At 41.4% G+C, this 22316-nt stretch overlaps 1 protein-coding gene across 1 annotated transcript; it reads right to left on the bottom strand.

Annotated features, from left to right (window-relative positions):
• Nucleotides 1-264: 264 nt before the first annotated feature.
• LOC307033723 (neuronal acetylcholine receptor subunit alpha-3-like) lies at nucleotides 265-21696 on the bottom strand. The gene is made up of 7 exons (XM_079672277.1): nucleotides 21471-21696; nucleotides 5646-5785; nucleotides 5514-5558; nucleotides 5316-5425; nucleotides 5009-5216; nucleotides 2573-3583; nucleotides 265-1404 (listed from the first exon to the last, which is right to left on the bottom strand). Exons 1-7 carry the CDS (start codon nucleotides 21526-21528, stop codon nucleotides 1279-1281), a joined length of 1698 nt encoding a protein of 565 aa, XP_079528403.1. The 5' UTR covers nucleotides 21529-21696; the 3' UTR covers nucleotides 265-1278.
• Nucleotides 21697-22316: the final 620 nt, after the last annotated feature.

Here is a 22316-nt window from a genome sequence, read left to right as displayed (position 1 = left end):
CCTGAAGCCACAGAGCTCTTTGTTTTAATGTTTGAGGTGCATATCAGCGTTTCATATGCACTCAAAATCGGACTTCTGCGTATCTATTGCACGCCTTTGCAAAGTCGTGTCATTTGTACGCAGACTGTGAGACCGGGATACGGTGATAGGACCAATCTCAGTAGTACAATAGGAACCTTAAGCAACAGATGAAACACTCAATGATACAGGAAGATTTGAGTCCAGGACCTTCTTTATTATTAAATAACATAAGACAGTTTGGCTTTTTATATATTTTTACAATTTTAATCTACATTGTTCAGTTCAACGTGTTTCTATACAGATTGCAGTGAAGGTGTGAATTAATGTGTGATGCATTATAATACTTAGTGTGAGCACATGTGGATAACACAAACAGTTTCTACAGCCAGCATCCTTCTCAGGAGCCATGCATAACTCCTTTGTATTTTACAAATGTATTTACAGGAAAACACAGAAGAGAACAGAAAAAGAAAATCCTGAAGAAAAAGTGCCAGCCATCGAATGACCTTCATATCACAACATATTATTACCGCTATCAGGATTTGTCTTTCACTTTAATTATAGACATATTGTACCACATTTCTCATAAGTGTCTCGTCATTAATGCACATCTTAAAATCCTACAGTGAAACTCACAAAGGTATTCAGGTTCTTCTTTCTCAGCGATGTGTATGTTTATAGGTTATTCTAAAGCAATTATAATAACATTGTATTTCATTAAGACCTGACATTGTTAAACATACTGTATAAGACTGTACAATGACTGAGTGGAAATCCCAGTCAAATACACACAATGGAAATGCATAGAAGATTGGACGAAAGTAGAGACAGGAGACTACTGAAGAAATAAGCTGTAGGCAGTTGCAGGTCAAAATGATGGCACCGAAGAGGAGAAAATCAGAGAGGGGCGCAGATGTGATAATCATGTCAGAAGAAAAAACTGTGGAGAAGAGACTGAATAACAGCATTGCCGGCCCATTGAGAGGGCAAGACAAAGATGTGATGGGGAAATCAGGGTAAGTCATGTGAGGAAACAGCTGAGAGCTAGAAGTGATGGCTGATTTTGGACTCCCAGAGGAAAGCATGGAGGGACAAAACGCCGCAAAATGAAAAAGAAGACTGTTCAGTGTTTGATTTGAAAGAGCTGCAGGAGGGATTATTCCCAAAGTATTTCAAGTGGGGCACAGAGATAGACTGAAGTAGACAAAAAGAGAGGGAGAGAGAGAGAGAGAGAGAAAAGGGGCAAAGACGAGTGTCTCATTGAAAGAAGCTGATGAGCGGCTGGAGGAAGAGTCCCACTGTTCCCAGAATACACACTGTCACAAAAACCCACAGGAAGATCCTGTCGATGACCATGGCGACGTACTTCCAGTCGTCCTCCACCTGAGGAGAATAAGGAAACAAATATGTTAGCAAGTAAGTCGAAAAAGTACAAAATATCACAAGTATATTATATTATTGAATTCCACTATGCTTCTGAAAAATCTGCTTAATTGTAATTATGAAATGTCTGTCATACCATCTTTCTCCATCGTATATTTGTTTTGGGTGAGGGTAAAATAAGATTGAGTTATTCTCCCTCCTCCTTTTTGGTCATGGAATACGTAAAAAGAGTTGTGTTTTCAGGCTAATATGATTTATATTATCTTTTATCGTGCTCTACCATGCTGTGATGTCCCTGTATCAACAATACAGCCGTGTGTGTGTGTGTGTGTGTGTGTGTGTGTGTGTGTGTGTGTGTGTGTGTGTGTGTGTGTGTGTGTGTGTGTGTGTGTGTGTGTGTGTGTGTGTGTGTGTGTGTGTGTGTGTGTGTGTGTGTGTGTGTGTGTGTGTGTGTGTGTTATAGTATTCTTTGATCAGCCAGGTGTGGACAATAGGATGATGGCTGCCCTGACCATAATGCCATTGTGTCCTATAGAGGAGGCTATTCAGCATGCATAAAAGAAAGATCCCAGCTTTGCTAAGAAAAGATGGAGCTGAAGCAACAAACATATCAGGGCCATGCAGAGCGTGCAGGAAGCGTACGCAAAGCCATCCATCTGCAACAAACAAGCCGCTTTACACTCCCTTTATAGCACAGGGAAATGCTTTTCTACACTCTTTCCTTTAGCTAGGTAGAAATACACAATGCTGCAGAGATAACACATACACAGTAAAGCTCTGTTATCATATGTTTATATATGTGTGTGTATTGTACATTCTGGGGACTAAATGTGTGATTACCCCAATGTTGGGAAAAAACTCAAGGTTAGGAAATTCTTTTTTGGCATTAGGACAAGTTGTAGTTAGTCATCTAGGCCTCTGGTTGAATACATACTCTGCCCTAACCTCTGCACCACACCTTCCTTGTTCTGAATTGTTTATCTTAAATGTACCCCACACACCACCACATATTCACACGGTCACTTGCAAACACTACCAATCCACAGATTTATCATTCACACAATCAGTATATTTTAATGCTTTTGTAGATACATTTGATCAAGGTTATTAGACCTCTGTCGCAATATAAGTCATACTCAACACAGTAAACTCAAGCTTGCTTTCGTACCTCTTTGGCTTTGTTGCGGGTCCTCATGTTCTCTGCGATGTACTTCACGCTCTCTATGGCCTGCTTGATCTCTGGCGACACCACGGAGAAGGCAACGACAGCGCTGATAGGTGAAGGGGCTTTCACTGGCCTCGGCACCTTGGGTGTCTCCGACTCCTTGGGCGCCTGGGTAGGGGTCGCCTGTGAAGACGGGGGAGGTGGAGGAGGAGGAGGGGGAGGAGGTGGCGGCACCATCGGGGGAGGGACAGGAGTCGGTACCTCCTTGCCTCTGTAGGGACATCTCCTGTTAATGTCCCGGTTCTTGTCTCGGTTAACCTCGCCATACTCCACACAGTTCATTGAAGCACTCGCTGATGCAGCCCCGCCTCCTGCCCCAACATCTGTTGGTGGAAACGCTACACCCCCAGTTATACCGCCAATAATAACACTTCCTGAACCACTTCCTATGCTGGTCTTTCTCTTCTTCCTTCCTCCTCCTGTTACCGCAATATTGGCAGTGGTGGAGCAGCCCTGGTCGATTGGCCTCCTCATCAGCATCACCCTGGGCAACACCCCGAGGAACACGGACCTCACCCAGTCCGGCATCGTGTGAGTCATGGGGGTGCGGTAGTGGACGTTCAGCACAAAGACAGTGATGACAATGCTGAGCGTGACAAAAATCATGGTGAAGAGGAGGTACTCGCCGATCAGAGGGATGACGAGGGACGTGGAAGGGATGGTCTCGGTGATGACGAGCAGGAACACAGTGAGGGAGAGGAGGACGGAGATGCAGAGGGTGACCTTCTCGCCGCAGTCAGACGGGAGGTAGAAGACCAGCACCGTGAGGAAGGAGATGAGGAGACAGGGGATGATCAGGTTGATGGTGTAGAAGAGAGGCAGGCGGCGGATGTAGAAGGAGTAGGTGATGTCCGGGTAGATCTCCTCGCAGCAGTTGTACTTGATGTCATGTTTGTAGCCCGGAGCGTCGATGATCTCCCACTCTCCACTTTCCCAGAAGTCTTTCAAGTTGACCTGAGGAAATGCAAATGGGATGTGAATGGCAGATATTTGGAGGAAAACTTCATTTTAAAAACAAAGATTTTAGTTTTTTCAAGACTACAATAAATCAGTTTAAAAAGACATAAGAAGTGGATAGCATAAATATTCAAAAGGGGTCTAGAAATTGTAATATCTCTCTTAAAACCAGTTAAGCCCCGAGCCTGTTTTTCAGGCCTCAGGCTCGAAAATGACATTCCCAGAACAAATGACCATATCTTCACTTCTAAAAGGGGTACATTAATAATCTTTTTTGAATGTAGAACAGTCAGAATCAATATAGCATTTTTTTATTTGAAAGTAAATTCAGATTGAACACATTAACAAAATGTAAATTATTGTGTCCGTCCAAAAGAAAAACATTACTTATAGTGAAAACCACCCTTGAATGATGAATGATATATAACATATAATAAGTACCCTGTATCAAGATTGATGCAAAATAAGTGACATTTGACCTTTTTAGAGAGGTTTAGCAAAAAAGAACCCACCTTTGGGGTCATTTGGGTGGATTTGCCATTTCTCTGGAACCCATTGGTCAATTTTGGTCATTGACATCTCTTTTGAACTGTTAGAGCCAATAGAATCGAAGGGGAAGTTCCACATACACACACACGTTACCATTGAGGAGTGAGTGTGACGCACATGCATTCGAAAGCTATGTTACGCTCTGAAAACTGAAACCTATGCTCAAACTAGTAAATATGAAGATGGATTATCAGTAATCATGTGTCTGTGAAGTGACACAGACACGTTGGATTAACCATTGGATTAACCTTCAGCAGCATTTTTATCGTTTTGATGCCATTGAACACAACTTTTGATCAAAACAACATTTAAGGTAAGAATATCTCCGTGTTTCCTCCGTGAAGCTACGTGTTGTGTTGTCTGTTTTTGCTTCCCCTGTCGCAAGTTCTGATCGCTCAGTGATGATACTTATATGTCTGGAATCTGTGGAATCTCCGCTTGCTAATCGATATCTTGGTTGTGCAGATCCGATAAGTAATAAGGGTATTTTACCTTGAGTTCTGTGCTAACTGTGTTAGCATTTTTTCGCTCAGGGCTAATTCAGAGCCTTTGTTATTGCCCTTATGTTTTGCTAAAAATGGTTAATATTGTCTGATAGCTGAGTTTCTTCCCGTTAAGTGGGTATGACACATTCAGGTACCGGGGGCATGAGGCTTAACTGGTTCATATATTTTGGCATTAAAGTGAAAGGATTTGATAGAAGTTGTTCCCATTTTGTCTCACTAGATCATATGAGCAGATAAAAGCGTAGGTGTGACTCAGTACTGAAACCTACCTTTTAATGTCTTTGAGTCCTCACAAAAGCAAAGCGCATTGTGTTATAAACATGCCATGTAGAACATAAATGACCCTGATCTGTCCCCTGTCACTAACCTTTGAGCCAATCAGCACCAGGTCGATCTTGGCCTTGTCGTATGTCCAGGAGCCAAACTTCATGGAGCAGTTCTGGTAGTCAAAGGGGAAGTAGGTGATGTCCATGGGGCAGGAGGATTTAAAAATAGCTGGAGGAACCCAGGTGATGGTGCCATCAAACTTCAGCAGAGCCTTGGTCTTGTCTTCCACAAGAAAGTCACCTACAGCACTTTGAGAGATGTAAATATCATTTCACTTAGAGGCCATTACAACATTTAACAGAAAAGGTCAGAAGATGTAGAGCATAGATAAATACACTCAAACGTACTTGTTATACAAAACAATATCTGGCCTCCAAATTTTATTGGATGGAACTCGTATGAACTCAATCCCATCGTACTCAATAGGGGCCCATTTCAGCTTGTAGTCGTTCCAGACCTAAAAGACCAACACAATGTAGCATGAGTAAAAAAACATTATGTAATATACCAGTAATGATGTCACACAAAGGATAAATATTACTCACATGTCTCAGCCACAGATTGGTCTCCATAATCTGATTCACTTCATCCTGAATAAACATAAAGGGAGAATTGGTAACAAGAGAACATTTGAATGTTTTAAAGTGAGAAATCAAGAATTTATTCTCTACTCTTACCACTTTGACCAGCTGGGACATGGAGACCTCAAACTCCACGGTGACTGGATCAGATACATTCTCCACTGGTCGGATGAACTGGTTGTACCTCCTGAACAATCTCCGAAATAATCTGTCCTCCCCCTTAGATGAAAAACAGCCTAATGAAAGAAATGAGAAAACAGAGTTAAACAGCTAAATATATGGCTTTGATTTTGAAACCCCTACATACCTTGGATGTTTAGAGACAATGAGAGAAGGGAAAAATGTTAACGAGGTTCATCAATCAAATGCAGAAGTTACTTAACTTTTAGTTCTCTTATGGCACCAGATGCCAACTACAAAATATCTCAGACTGTACTTACAGCATATTAAAAAAGGCACAGACTTCTTTCAATAAGATGTTTCATTTAAAGGAGTATTTAGTGATATTTGAAAAATCAATGTTTCTAAGTGATGTTAAGGTCAGTTTGTTCATATACTTTATACGCACTTGCTTACATATACATTATTTATTAAATATTTTTTGCAATTCTAGATACTCTGTTAACGGATGTAAAGATGTGTTTTTAACTTGTTGCCCTGTTCATATCACTTTGTAGCTACCGCAGACACACTAAGCAACAACACAGTGGTAGTGGAGGTCCTAGGCATACTGTATGAAGCTGCATCTAGATACCACTGTGGGTTGTGGGGAAATGGAACAAATATTTAAGTTTGATTTAGATGAAACAACCCTTTAACTGTTTAATCAAACCTCTTTGTTCTGGATGGACTGAGGGCTGTGATTCAAAGGGTATTTTGAGAGGTGTTTTTACTGCCTGTTTGCAGAAGAAAGACAAAGCCTGGAAGCTTTTACAAAATCTCCAAACACGAGTTACTTATAGCTAAACAAGAAGGTGGGCCAATGGCCAGTGTGTGTCTGAAGAAGTGGTTTGGAGGCTTGATAAGGCAGTTCTGAAGGTCATGTGTGGAAAACTGCCTCTAGTAACACAGGTGCCTGAGATGGCACATTGACCCACGCCTGTCCGAGCAGAAAACGTTTCCTCACTTGGGACAGCACGCGCTCTCACCCTCCACCAGAATAAAATCAGCAATACCAACTCTATTCAGTATGTTATCATAGAAGATATTTTATCTTCCTTTCAGTTTCTCTGTGTTCATCCAATATTTCATGTTCCTCTTTGTTTGATTTTAATTCTTGAATAGCCTCCTTTCTCTGTTAGGTGTTTATTCTGAGTGACTGGTAAGTTTGGCATTTCCATGTCCGCCCTTCAAACATCGTCTGTCCAACTGTATGCTGTTGGATTTCCAGCTGAGAGGTTTGTTTGTTAAAGACGGAGGCCAACCACTCAGATCACAGCTTTCAAATCTATGAAGTGACGCAGACACTATTCAACAAATTCCCGAACCATCAAACTGCGCTTTCAGAGCCGTGCGAACCATCAAATGGGTCACAGAGCATTTAGACACACACAGCCACATTCAGTGAAAAGGTTTTCTTCCTTTGCAACAACTAAATAAAACATGCTCCTTTAATGGGAAACTTTCTCTCTGCACAGGTCAGTTCACTTTTTAAAAGATGGTTCAAAACCTTACCCTCCAATGTTTTTCCTGTGACTGAAGATAGCATTTATTTACTACGAGTAATGTACTATTGGTAATATGTATTCCACTCTCATAAGACACTAAACCCACACACTCTATAAAAATGGACTTCCAGTAAGATGTGACTTTTTTGAAAAACCTATATACTGAAACGAATATGTAATAATAAGTTTCCATACAGTGAAGTCATAAAGCTGTTGGTCCATGTATTGCCATTGGGAATACACATAGATTAATATATTGCAGACAACTCAGATCACAGTCTGTCTGGTTTCTCATTTTAAGAGACCTCGTTCATTTGCTCATGTTTACAAAATCACACTTGCCCGGTCTGGGGAAATAAAAATGTAATTAAAGTGTATCCCTTGTTAGTTTATTTTAAGAGCAGTCTGAATCTAAAACATGTACTGTATAGCATTGATATAGAAATGCAGTGAACACACTTTATTTTTACAGTTGACTGATTTTAACAACCATTTTTATCTACCTCTCACTAGGGGACCAACACAGCTCAGGGGTAGACTCATTTTACAGCTTAAAATTCAAAAACACCCACAACACTTACACAATCGCAACATCTGGTGCAGATAAAACACTGACTTAACACAGTCCGGACAATATTTAGTCAGGGCACTAATACTCACTCACCTGATGTATCATATATTACACATGCACCTACATTTAAATTATTATTACTTCATATTTGGAGTTCAGACACTGCAGGGTGCATACCAGCCGAGGCATAAGTTATTCATCAAAGCGCAGAGGTAAATGGAAATCAGGCCGCACAGCTTTTTCCCTCATCATGTTTATTCCCTCAAACATTTTCACTGCAAAGCTTTCTTTCACCATCACGATCAGTCTCCCCATTATGATGAAGATAATGTAGCATGAACAATTTGGGGATTGTTATCTTACTTTAGTAACAGGCAGGATTAATATAATAAGTGAACTGACTAAAAATGAATGACCTGTCAGATCTAATTCTCTACGGGTAGGCATTTGCATTTTACTTTAGTGGCTTCAAAACTCTCAAGAAGTTTTCTGAGGTCAGTAACATGGAGTTGAGTTTTAAAGCTTAATGAAAAGGCCTCTCTCCTGAGACGCTTGTGTAATTTCAGCTCTTGGTACCTGCCTTGAAAACTCCCCGCTACTCTGCAATTCGCTGCACTCATATAAAGTTGTCTAAGCCTCTAATTGGCTGAGGGGAAACCAGGGCAATTATAATCAGTCAATTAATTGGACCTTTTGTTCACTAAGGCCAGAAAAAATTAAGCCAATATTTTTTTTCTCTGTTGGCAGTCACTCCTCTAATTCCCTACTTTGTTCCTCCAAAGAAGAGACTTAATTTAAAAAGGAAGTTCATTATAACCTTTGCCCTTTCACCTCACATGATTTTAAGCACACACACTCTCTTGGCATTGAATGCAAGGATGTAACTTGTGTGGCACATGGAGCCTTTATAAGTTTAGGTGTGAAAATACAAGGCAGTGACTGCGTAATTAACCTTAAAGTTAATGGGCACTGTGTTGCGTTGAGCTAAATACTAGTGTTAGTATGCGAACACGCTATTATGGCAATGCTAACATACCGAGTTTAAGCATGTACTGTTGAACATGTTCAACATCTTAGTTTAAAGTGTTAATATGCTCACATTTGCAGTAAATAAAAATGCAGATGTCGATGATGTCATTAGTTTGACAGGTATTTGGTAATAATTAAAAGTAATACAAATTAAATTAAGAGGAATTTTGACATGAAAAGTAGCTAAATTAAAGGTTAAGGCATCACTTAAACTATTACAATTTATTCTGAAGGGGGTATGGTAATCCTGTTTATTAGCTAGTTCAACAAAGTCATTAGGATAAATCATCTTCATCTTCTAACTATGCCCCAAAGCAATGGAACAAAATACCTGTAGACATCAGGGAAGCCAGCTCGGTGGAAGTTTAAAAAAAAGAAACTCAAAACACATTTGTATAAGTTAGCCTTTTAAGAAGACGACTCCTGCTCTATGCTGCACTTTCTAAATGCATTGCGATGCATTTTAACCATAGACTTTATATATCATTTTTTTAACCTGATTTTAACCTATCACCTGATTGTGTGTTGAATTTGCACTATTCTCCTTTTAATGCACAATTGTATTGTTTTACCTTTAATCTAATTGTATTTTTTTATATATATGTCTACTCTATGCAATTTTTAGTTTGTTTTTATGTCTTTTACTGGTCTGTATTCTGTGTGATATATACATTTTCTGTGAAATGTCTATGTGAAGCACTTTGGACTGCACTTGTTGTATGAAAGGTGCTAAACAGATAAAGATTATTATTATTATTATTATCTTGGCATAATTAATACCTGTATCCAAAAAAAAAGCAAAGAAAAAAAGCAAATTCCTAGTAGTTTACATTTTAGAAATGGGCAAAAGTGAGGAATCAATCAACACTGATTTCCCTCCTGTTGAGCCACGCTGCTAGCTACCAACCAAATGTCTTTTCTTGGATCGATTAACTTTTCTCAAGCTTCAGAATAGAGTTGTTAATCACTGTGGACAGAACTGTCTTCGCCTCTGATGATGAACATCACATTAAATCAGCTCGACAGATGCGCTTCATTTTACCAGGCGTTCTTTTTTCCATCCCGTCTTTTTCTGACTTACTACCAAAGTGATGAGGCTTCGTTCTGACGTGGATGAAGTCAAGTCAAGCAAACATGCATTTCACCCTTAAATAACCACATTGATTTAGAATTAGCAAGGCACCCAGTGACTCTGTCCCTGTCTCTCGTGGCTACAGGAGCCTAAAGCTGCAGAAAGCCGTGGCCTGTGGGGGCTCTTTGATCAGGCATGTGCTTAACGGGATGAGCCTGGGAGCGAGTGGTGGACACTAATTACCCTCCAATAATACACTGCTGACAGTGTGTGTGAGTGTGAGTGGAAAAGAGATACAAAGAGAGAGAGAGGAACAGCGGAGAGAAGAGATAGGAAAGTGACAGCAAGCAGCACAGAGAAGTAGATAGTGTGTCTTTGCTCTCCAGGGTTTCTGATGGCCTGACTGTGACATCACAGTGATCATTGAGTGTGCTGTGACCATCCCATGAAGAAAATGGTTCATGTTTTTCAATGTGTGTCTCCATGTATCAGGGCTCGCGTATATATGAAACTGTTTGTGCGCCTGTGTGGACACACATGTTACTATGTATGTAGAGTATGTCCGCTCACCTTTGATTAACTCTCTCTGAACAGCATATGATTTGTTTTCCCTGATGCGTGTAATTCAATGGCCCTTTGCATCCATGCTTTCATGATGGGGAGAAGATGTGCGAGTTTTGAGGTCAGATGTTCTGCTTGTATTGCGGCGTGTTGTAAGTAAAGTCACTTTTAAAAGATAACAATTCCTCAATTACACACTTGTACTTGACAGGCTAGGAGCGTTGGGAACCAAAAGAGAAAAACACAAAATGAAACATGAAACAAAACTAAATATTGTCTTTACAGCAAAGGGATGTTCATGTCCTTACAAAGATGCTTATAGCTTTTGCAAAGAGTAAACACAGACACCAAAAATAGAAATGTGATAAACAGGGACAACAAATACAGACTCTTTATGTCACTTGAACTCATCCAGTGAATGTATCCAAAATACTGATGAATGAAGTGAGCACATAGACAGCCAGGGAAATACGTAGAAGGGAAAGAAAGGGGAGAGCTCCTTAAGGAGATACAACTCAATACTACCCTCAACAATATGTTACTTAAAATGAGAATAACAGAGCAGGATTTTCAATGTGAGCCATTATCAGCATTTACAGCAGGGTTTACCAAAAGTTTAAGAATAAAAGGTAGCTACAGTCTGTCACATTTATCTGGGCTCTTATTGCAGCCGGAGCTGAAAACAGCCGCACTGCTGCAGAAACACAGTTTGGGAGCTGTGTCTGGAGTGGGAGGTCATGGGCCTGCTCAATTCAATCATATTTTAAATCGCAATTATGACTTTGGCTTGAAACATTATGAAAACAACATCATTGAAATAAAACGATTAATTGGTATTTCAGTTGAATTATACTTAAAGTCAAGGGTAATCGACTGTTAAAAACATACTGTTAACATTTTTTTTCAATAAATGGATGTTTTAAAAGTAAATGGATAATCGTTTTTAATAATCGTGACATCAATTATTGACCAAAATAATCGAGATTATGATTTTTGCAATAATCGAGCAGCCCTAGTAGGTCGTGGTGGTTTTATCGCGCAGCAGTTGCAACTAATTGAGAAATTCTGCTGCCTGTTGATCATGCATGCCAGCAGCGGTTGAGTGAATCAGTTTGGGGTTTCAAACTATTGCGAAAAAAATTATTTCCTACCACACAAGTCTAACACCCAACCGTATACAGTAGTTACTCAGGTGTCATAAAATAAACCACATCACATGTAAGATTAAGGGAAAATTATCCGGGATAAAAATAGTCTCTTGGATGTGAAGTGATGCTGCTGCACAGAGAACTAGTTTTTTCTTCTAGTTCAAGTAACCAGAAATCATTTAAAAAGCTTTCTGACCCACTCAACTGCCCTACAAGAATTAGGTGTAATAAAATGATCTTCTCTTGACCTGACCCACCTTTACAGACAGCTTCAAGCACTGAGTAGTGGGAAAGTATTGAGATGAAGGACACAGTAGATCATATGAATGGGTAGCTGTAGTTATTTTTCTGGGTAAAGTGAAAAACTTAGGCAGAAGAAACGTCATAGTTCAATTCTACATCATGTCTGTGGACTCACAATGAAGCATATAGTTTATCTGTTTTTTAATACATGCTACAACTCAGCTCGGCAAACATTTCTTTAGCCCAGTCTCAATTAGGGTAACCCTTCTGAGCTACAGCCAAACACACCAATAAAGAAGCTAAAACATATTTTGGGCAACTTATGCCATGATATGTGAGGCAGTGACCTGGGAGTGTAATTAGCCTGAATGAAGTGATTGAGTGTCAATAGAAAACGTAAACAGGTAATAAGGAGAAAAGTGGGGGAAACACTGTCAAAAATCCAGACCGTCCTCCATCTGAAGCATCTGTTGTCTTGCTCAACCTCTCTCTCTCTTTCTCTCTCTCTCTCCATCCTAAAGCGTGACTCAGTTCATTGCCAGCACTAAAAAGCAGGATGTCCCAAAGGAATCAGGCAATGGGGCTGTCTGGAGGACATGTGTGTGTGTGTGTGTGTGTGTGTGTGTGTGTGTGTGTGTGTGTGTGTGTGTGTGTGTGTGTGTGTGTGTGTGTGTGTGTGTGTGTGTGTGTGTGTGTGTGTGTGTGTGTGTGTGTGTGTGTGTGTGTGTGTGTGTGTGGTGTTGGTTGGAGGGGAGATGATGGTTTAAGCCAATCCATAGGGGGCTGAAATAAGTCCTCTGCCTGTGGTGGTTAAACCATGTGTGCAGGAGGGGGGTTCAGTTGCAATAATCATACGACAATCGCGTTAAGCGGATCCTCAAGCCACATACACACTCAGGAACACACATATACACACTGATTGCCTTTCAGACTTTAATGCAAATATATATCTTCTGAGAGAGTAAGCAAAGAGCTGTTCTGTAACTCCAAGCTCAAAGGAGCATATAAGTCTGGCAGAAAGGAAATATGTTTGATGACGCTGTGTTGCAAGCAGAGAACTCCATGCAAGCAGACTTAAACAGGGGCTTAACGTAAACCATTTCAAAGGCTGGTGCAATAGAGAGCATTTGATTGTTGGCCATACTACAACCATCATTGTAAAGACTTAGTAGTGAAGGCTTTCTTTTATTGGAGTATGCTATGAATTATTAGCAATGCATTTGCTGCCATCAGGGGCCGAACTTGTTAAATAGGCAGATCCTCTTCTCGCTGACAACACGCAGCAGCTATTAAAGAGCACTGTAAAGTGAGATAAAGGGTCAAGCCTGAAACTTAATGCGGGTCAGATCAGTATAATGCAGGCATGGCTGGACAACTCTCTCAGCCTATTTCTGCAAGGGGTGATCCGGGCTGCGGAGAAATGCACGCTCACTCATTTGAATCACTCTATCTGAAGCTTTATGGAAACTATCTTATGCTGAAATGTTCTGATGTGTATTAAAATCTAACAAACAGGCTGTGACTTTACTCTGAATGTCATACCTCCAGATAACAGCCCAACGCTGCGCAGAACTCTCACTCTTACCCAGGGGTGAAAGTGGTTTGAATTTCTTGCAGGTACTATAATGCTACCCCGACCTTCATTGGTTCATATTGTTCTCCTCCCGCCCCCAGCTTCATGCATCCCTGAACACAAACTTCACATTTGTAATGTCTTTATGGGGTAGAAATTAGAAACACTTGACAATATGTATAGTCAATTATTTATTTTCAATTGTGCATACAACTTGTGTCAAAACTTAACAGACCATTAGCAAGGCATGTTGAGGGACGTAAACTACACACTTTTCCACATTTTCCACAGAGGGCTGAAGTAGCTCTCCTCTTCTGTGTACCAGCGAGCCATGCAGCTTGTTGAGTGGGCTGCTCTTCTTCCTTTGCCCAGCCAGGTCTTCACATAAGGCAGTGGATCCCACTGTCTGCATGGTGGTCCCACAGAGCTGATGAAGAGGAGATTTGCTGCATTTTTTGCTGTAAGTTTGCTCCTATACTCAGTTATGATGTTATTCATTGTGCTGAACCCCCGTTCACAGTCAGCATTGCTTGGAGACAGTGCCACTGCCATGAGCAACTTCTTCATTTTGTTGGGAATGTTTCTTCCTCCACTGGCCTTGTATTCTGTGAATCCAAGATGGCCCTCTTGTTGGTTCACATGTAGGACATCACACAAAGCCCTCACCTCATTATCTCAAAATCGAGGATTGTCATGGTCCCAGTTGTCAGGGTTGAGGACTGCCATTTGATTGATAAGGCTGTTATAAGCCTCTTTTCGGTTGGCTGCAACACTGGCCTGTGCTCTGTTTGCTGTGGTTGTGAAGAGTCTTTCTTTCATATTGTCTGCCACTGCTCGGATGAACTGAGCAGAGTCAATGATGGGAGACCTGCCAACTCTTAACTCCTCTCCCTTGAATTCCATCACTTCCTCTGCCTGACTGGCATCAACTGCATGTTGTCCTGGGTAGCGATTGAAACTTTCTATGCGTTTGACATACGTCGTCATGATGTCATGGGCCTTTGGGAGTGTGGTCTTCCTGTTCTGAAGAATTTCAGACAAGTTCTTAAGTTCAGTCAGAACATCTGCCATCAGTGCAAGACTTTTCAGGAAGTTGATGTAGCACAACTTAGAAAGCAGACCTTTGAATTTGGCCCTCTCTCTGCTGTCCCTTGTATCATCCTCTGATGCCTCACGGAAATGTTGTGCCAAGGCTGGATAAGACTGCCAAACTGCAGAGACTGCCCTCCATGAAGAAGCTACCCAGCGAACACTGAACACTTTTCCAATCCTCCTGAGGGCGATGTCCAGGTTGTGAGCACATTCAATCAGCTGCCGCATGTTTTTTGGTGACTGGCTATATAATGAATATAGGCTGTCCATGAATGCCTGGAAGTCCTTTGTTCCCCCTGTCACAGCCAGTGCCTGGTCAACAGCAAGCTCCAGTCTGTGATTAAGGCAGTGCCATAGTATGATCCCTGGGAAGTCATCCTGGAGCAACTTCCCAACACCTGACTTCACTCCCAGCATGACACTGGCCCCATCACTGCAAAATCCAATGAGGATTTCTCTCAGCAACTCAACAGTGAAGCCATTTTTAAGCAAGCAACCCATAATCTGTTCCTTGATATGAGCAGCAGACATACTATCCAGCTCAACCAGGTCCAACGGAAAGGCAATGGGCTCCATGTCTCCATCAACACTAGCCTTCAGGAACACAATTAGTGTTGATTTGTGCCCAACACTGGTTGACTCATCAGCCAATACTGTGATTTTGCTCTTGGTCTCTATTATCTTTTTTAGAAGTTCCTTTTTCATCTGTGATGACACATGCTCAATTATGTCAACACAGACAGTTTTGCTATGCAAAACACGCCCTAAATCAGCAGAATTTGCATGCTGCAGGTCAATCAGACTCTCAAAGTCTGTGAAAGGCTTGTTGTTCTTGGCCACATAATAGGTTGTCGTGAATTACCTTGGCAGTAGACTCAAACACAGACTCCTGACTACTCACGTTCATTCTCAGAAGAATATCTTTATTTGCTGTCTGAAGAATCTTGACTGCTTCATTATGTGCTGCAGAGTTCTTGTGCTCACGGATTTTTTTGCGCAGTGATGAAAGCTGGACATCCCTTGATTGACCAGCTGGGATTATCTTTCCATCAGCCCACTGAATAGCAATATTAACACCACGGGATGCCATGACACCCAGATCCTTCACATCATGGCATGAGGTACAGCCTAGCCTTCCATTGTGAGCATACATCCATTCATTTTTCTGTTTGAACTGTTCATATTGTTCTTCTTTCCATATAGAAGGGTATGCAGTAGGGCTAGCATCACCTGTGGTGGCTTCTGAGGGACCTGCTGCCACTTCTTCTGGCTGAGTCTCCTCTTCCTCCCTCTGGGCCTCAACTGTTATAAATTAGAATAAAGATGTATAACTAAATTCAGCAGACAGTCAAAAATGTACAAGTCTCTGTCTTTCTTTGAATTTTCAGAATATTGGTTACATAAATTAAAATACTAATAAAATAAAATGTATGCCAAAATGTGCAGATTAAAATAGAAGATATCAAAGCAAAATATTTAATGTTAAAATAGTATGCTGTGTACATGTTGTGTTCTGAGTAAAATAGCCATTGACTATATAGAGCAGGGGTGCCCAACCTTTTTTGAACCAAGACGGCGGCGATCGTTGCCGGGGGGGGGGGGGTTATTAACTATAGTTATTTGACCACAATATTTGAACACAATTACAGTTTATTTTATTTTCAACTATATTCTTCTTCTTCTTCTTCATATTACTACTACTACTATTATTATTATTATTATTATTGTTATTGTATATGTAATATTTTTCACTCCCTTCTCTTTTTCAAGTGAGGGTGCTTAACATTCAACTGGGACCCTTATGCACCCCCGTAGAACCGGGCCTGGAGGTGGCCAAACTACGGCCCGCGGGCCACATGCGCCCCGTTGATGTGTTTAATGTGGCCCGTCCAATATTGGTATAAATGAGCCAGGGTTCCCGCGCTGATCTTAAAAAGCCTTAAAGTCTAAAATACAACGATCCAATTTTTATTTATGTTATCCCCCACTGTCCACACGCCGCGCGCGCCGCGAAAAGTCCCTTCCTCCCTGGTCGTCGCAGCTGCGCGTGGACGTCACCCCGCGCGCGGGAGAATGAGATTAAAACAACCCTCAGCCCGACATGAATCAAGACGGAACCAAACAATGCCCCCCGGCCCGGCTGTCACATTGATACATCATTGTGGCCCCTGAACCAAAAAGTTTGGCCACCCCTGTTGTAGGACATTAACGATAAAACAGAATATTGTTGTTCTACTTTTAGACATCTCGAGATCGACTGGGGATCGACTGGTTGGGCACCCCATATAGAGATATACAGTTTGCTAGTTAGCTAACTTATTATATTCATCATGGCCATGTTCATGTCCATTCTCTGGGCTAAATAAGCATCATCACCTGTGTCATCTGTGGGCGTTGTTTTTCAAATTTTAAGCACATTCTGAGTTTCTTCATCTCTCTCCTTTCTCTTAAACATCTGAAGAGTCGTCGTTTGCATTTTTGCTTTAATTACCACGTAGCCTAATTTTCTAGCTGTCATTCAGTCACTCCATTCTTTTCTCCTCCCGCTATTCTGATCAAGTGGGAAAAAGCTAATATGTGACCCGCTCTATCGAAATCAGTCGGAAGTCGCAACGGCTCATTTCAAAATAAACGTGGATTTGCGTAAAAAAATAGTTGTTCGGGTGTTTTGTTTGATTTTAAATAAACAAAGTCTTGGCTTTCAGAATATGAAACTTGTTTCGGCAAATTCAGATGATAAATACAACTTAGAAGCTTGTAACGGCATAATTACAAGCGGAGAACGGAGTAACTTGAGGTCACAGCAGGCATAACAGCAGCCGGTGTTTCTCGTTAGTGTTTTCCCCGGGACACAAACACAATACGCACAAACGCAAAAATACACATAGACACACACGTATACAAAAACACACACACTCGCGAGCTTCCCCCAGACCAGTAATCCAAACCAAAATATCTGCCCTTCGTAGTATAAATTCCACGGGTGGAGCTATCAATTCTTCCCGGTCCTCCGGACCGCCTGGAAATCTCTTACCGGTACTAAGGACCGGGTAGGACCGGCACACTTTCAACACTGCTCTTACCTCCAAGCGCCTTTTAGATTAATCTAAAATACCCCAATCCTGAGGTCTGCAGCATCAGCCTTTCCTCTGTTGGCATGAGACAATACCTTCTGTAGCCTGCTGATCGGACCCCCAATGGGAGTGTGTGTGTGTGTGTGTGTGTGTGTGTGTGTGTGTGTGTGTGTGTGTGTGTGTGTGTGTGTGTGTGTGTGTGTGTGTGTGTGTGTGTGTGTGTGTGTGTGTGTGTGTGTGTTTTCCAGCCACTTATCTGCATACACAGCCCCTGTACAGAATCATAAAAAAGCCCACACAGCCAATAGGGGATTGAGGGAAGGATGAGGGAGCGGAGGATTGAGGAAGGTTAGGGCAAAATCCTTTCATTTTCTGGGGGTTTACCTCCAAAGGCCAAGTGAACTATCTCTAACAAGCCAGGACTGAGCAGATTTCCTTTCACTTGAGCAAATGATGTTCTACTGAGGAGGGTATTGACACTGCCATCGCTTTTCAGCACCGCTTTCTTGTTCCTTTTGAAATGTGCCAAGTTCAAGGGCGAAGCTACAAAGCAGTCGGCTGTAGCAAATCTCCCCAACTGAAGAGCATGACAGAGAGTAGCATCCCTTTCCCCTCAACACTGAGTCTGCATCAGGTTACAGGATGTTTGAAGCCACTGTCTTTCGCATGTCGACCGGAGCGTAACAACACGAAGGCACTTAGTGGTGCTCCCACGGGAGGACTCGTGGTACCACATCTGGGACAAACTCACTGCTGCACTCAGGGCTTTGAAGTTGTTGATAACATGGCAGGGCTTCAACCTATAGCCAGAATAATTACCCTACCACATTTTGTTAAAAGCACACTGTGTTGAATGGAACCAACCGAAAAAGACTTGTATCGTAGAGCTTCAGTCAGTAGACTACAAAACAACTCATGAAGCAAGAAATCTAGGTGTAGTGATGGACTGGACCTGAATTTCAACAGTCACATCACAACAGTTATTAGGTCTGCATACTATCACCTGAAGAACATATCTAGGATAAAAAAACTAATGTCACAACAGGATTTAGAAAAGCTTTGCTTTTATCTTCAGTAGACTCGACTACTGCAATAGTGTATTCACAGGGCTGACAAACATTTTTATCAGAAAGCTGCAGCTGATTCAGAACGCTGCTGGTCGAGTCCTCACTAACATTAAAAGAGTGGATCACATCAGTCCGGTTCTGAAATCTTTACACTGGCTTCCAGTCGGGCAAATACTTGATTTTAAAGTACTATTGCTAGTTTTTAAATCACAAAATGGTTTAGGACCAAAGTATATTAATCTCCTGCATAATTATGAACCATCAAGGGCTCTCAGGCCTTCTGGGACGGGTCTGCTCTCGGTTCCGAGAGTAAGAACAAAACATGCCCCGACAATCTGGAACAAACTGCCCGAAACATGCACATCTGCAGAGACTCTTAGTATTTTCAAATCGAGACTGAAAACATATATTTTTGCCGCTGCTTTTAATTGAGCTGATCATATGCGCACTGCAGTATGCCTTTTATTCATGTATTGTATAACTGTTGTGTTTAATTGATTATCTTTGCTTTTTAAATGCCTGTTGTAAAATGCCATTATATAATGTGTTTCTGCTGTATTTATTCTTAAACGTCGTGTATTTTATTTTGTAAAGCACTTTGAATTTGTCGCGTGCTGAAAGGTGCTATATAAATAAACGTGCCTTGCCTTGTAGAATGAGCTTTATCCACCACTGGTAAATAAACCAAGACAATAGTGTAATATACTGTGTGCAGCCTTAAAAAGTCAAAACAGAGTAACTAAACTCTTAGTGAGGAATTAAGTTAAGATGTGAATTTGACCTTTTAACAGCTCACGTACTACATGCCTAAAAGCTTGCTGGTTAAGTGGTCACAGCCAGCCTAACTAGAGCTAAAAACAAAGATTACCTGACCTGATTTTATTCATCTAATCCCATCTAAACTGAACACACAATTCAGTGTGCTTACTCTTTGCTAACCTGCTTTCCCAGCTTTTGACTTTATAGAAGAATTTAAATGTAAAAAAAATTAAGTTAAGCTACCTTTAACCCTTAAACTGTAGGTCGATTTATTGAAGTTATGTTGATATAAATATTAGAAAGAAGAAGAAAGGCAGACACCTAGCTAAAAGGAAATTGTTTACATCCTTTGAATTAAACTGAAATGATCAAATTAAGTTTAAAGGCTCAAGCAAGCTGGAATTGCTAACCTTTTTTTGAAGTGACCAAGGGCAAATGTCAAACATCTTTTTTGTTCTGGCTGTCTGCCTTTGTGGGCAGAATAAACTCAAAATTCAGAAACTGAAAAAACTATGACTGACAGACTGATTAACATTTAGACACAAAAACATCAGTTAACACTTGGAACAAAGATGCTGCCAAACGGTTGTGCGTTGATGTTGGGGGATTCAAACCCCACTGCAGTCAGCAAGTCGTTGTGTCCCTGGGCAAGACACTTCACCCCAAATTGCTCCTGTGTCCACAGTATTGAGTATGTAGGTCGCTTTGGATAAAAGCATCTAACAAGTGTAATGTAATGTTACCATCGATAAGGACACCCTCCCAAGAAACCTGCATCTAGTCGCAACGAGATGAAATTCAAGATTAAAATACCTTTTCTGTTCCTTGTGAAAGCAGCATTAAAGCATTTATCTCATCTTTGTTCTGCTCTGGGTCCCCTGGGAGTCACTCAAGGACCCTATTTCAACATTTTGATTTTAAAGCACAAAGGAGTCTGGCAGCCTTACACGAACCAGAGAAGTAAGAAAGTAAAAAGTATGTGTAGAACGGATTTGAAAATAAAAGTAAAAGAAAGAAATGGATCTCCCAAAGAGCAAAACAAACCACAGACAACCTTGCAGAGTGATCCGGCTGTGATTTAATGTCACTACAGACATTATATCAAAACACAGAGGAAATGGGTCTCGCATTTAAGTTGTGGCTGTAGCATCCGGATCTATGAGTGGTTTTGTCCTTCACTGGCAGCTTTCCACCTACAGAAATGCCCTAAAGCACATAAATGAACCCGTACAGCTGTACCTAACCATGACCCTGAGCTCTGAGGCAGCGCACAGCCATCCACATCTGGAGGACCAATGGGTGAAATCTACATTGACAGTCATTGAGCTGCAGCTGCTGGAGAAACGTATCATCCATGCATTGGCTCGTTTTGTGCATGGATGGCTGCCTCTCAGTTGCTCGGGGGGATGAGGTGCATACGATGTAATGAGTCATGACACGATTACAGATCATCATCTCCAAAGGAAACTATGACCTGAGACCCTCCCATGAGATGAGACAGTGACTCCACACATTTCTGGAGAATACAAGATATTATAATGCACAGGCACGTGGGGTTTGTTATGAAGTGAGCACGAATACTCAGAATGGAAAACGTTGTCTCCGTTCTTCTTTGGTTTGAGGCATATGCCAGCCAGCAGGACGCACACATTGAAATGTGGGGGGAGACTATTTTCAAATAAGCTCTTGATTTGCTTCTGGGCGTTCAGAGACTGAATAATTGAAGTATGATGAGCATTTCGCTTTAACCGCAGTTGCAGCTATAAAACATGTGTGCATGTGTCATTATCTCTCTCTAATGTCGTTTAAACATCACTTTTCCCGATTTACTAATCGTTTTAGGTGCTTTGATATAACTGCATGCTTTGGTTTGTTTGTAGGCTACGGATTTGAACTACAACGCGCACTAAGGGAGGTATAGCTCGAGGTGGGATTTTGGTTTATGACCACTAAAAAGTAATATATCGAGAAAGTTCACTGACCATTCACATCCTAGTCATAAAGTAAGGAGTATAATGCTACTTTTTTCGAGCTCAGCACCGAGTTACGGCGCAGTGTCTCTTACCTTGAGCTGCGAGGAGCACCAGCAGGAGGACGCTTGTTAGTTTCCCGAGGAAATTCATCGATACATCGGTCCTTGACGGTTCTTTATGCAGATAAAGAAGATACTTAGAGTTGAAGTCTGCTCAGTAACCCACTATAAACGTCTGAGTAGCCTAAGATTCAAGCATCATGTTGTCTTTGCGCTCCGGTGCGTGGAGAGGTTGGACTCGCGGTGCGCTCTGCCGACATGAGCAACTTCTCTCGTCCCGCCTCCCCCTCCCTCCGTCCCCGCATTACTCTCACCCACCCACTCAGCCAAAGTGCCAAACCTAGCGACCTGACTCACGGTGACTCACAGGTGTTAATTTTGGAATAAGGAAACGTTTTTAAATAGCTATACCGCCAGGGGTCCCACTGCTAAAATGTCTATTTGAACCCTTGTTTTTTTGCAATCCTTTTTCCTTAAATTATTCAAATGTAACTGTATTTTCACTTGTCTGATAGTTTACACTTTCTGAAAATGCGTAGGCCTACATACTGTAAATCAAGCTCAAAGACCTATCCTCACATCTACTCAATACAGCTCTAGAGAAAGATGCAGCACCCACACAATAATCACACATTTTCCCTGCTGAGCTGTAAATGACCTATTTAGTCACTTAATTGATTTTGTATGCATAACAATGCTCAGGCAGCTTAAAGCATTAGCTGCTCTATAATAGAGTGTTGAGGGATGCAGAGTCTGCCCAATTCAAATAACAGAAAGCTAAGCATAATGCATATCTGCACACTGCACTGTCGAGCATGTAAGTCCAGACTGACAACTACATATATATTCTTGAAAAAAAAAATTGCAGTCACAGGTAAA

Source organism: Notothenia rossii (assembly GCF_949606895.1).
Source record: "Notothenia rossii genome assembly, chromosome: 3".
NCBI classification, from domain to species: domain Eukaryota; kingdom Metazoa; phylum Chordata; class Actinopteri; order Perciformes; family Nototheniidae; genus Notothenia; species Notothenia rossii.
This window is presented reverse-complemented; position numbering and strand designations above follow the sequence as displayed.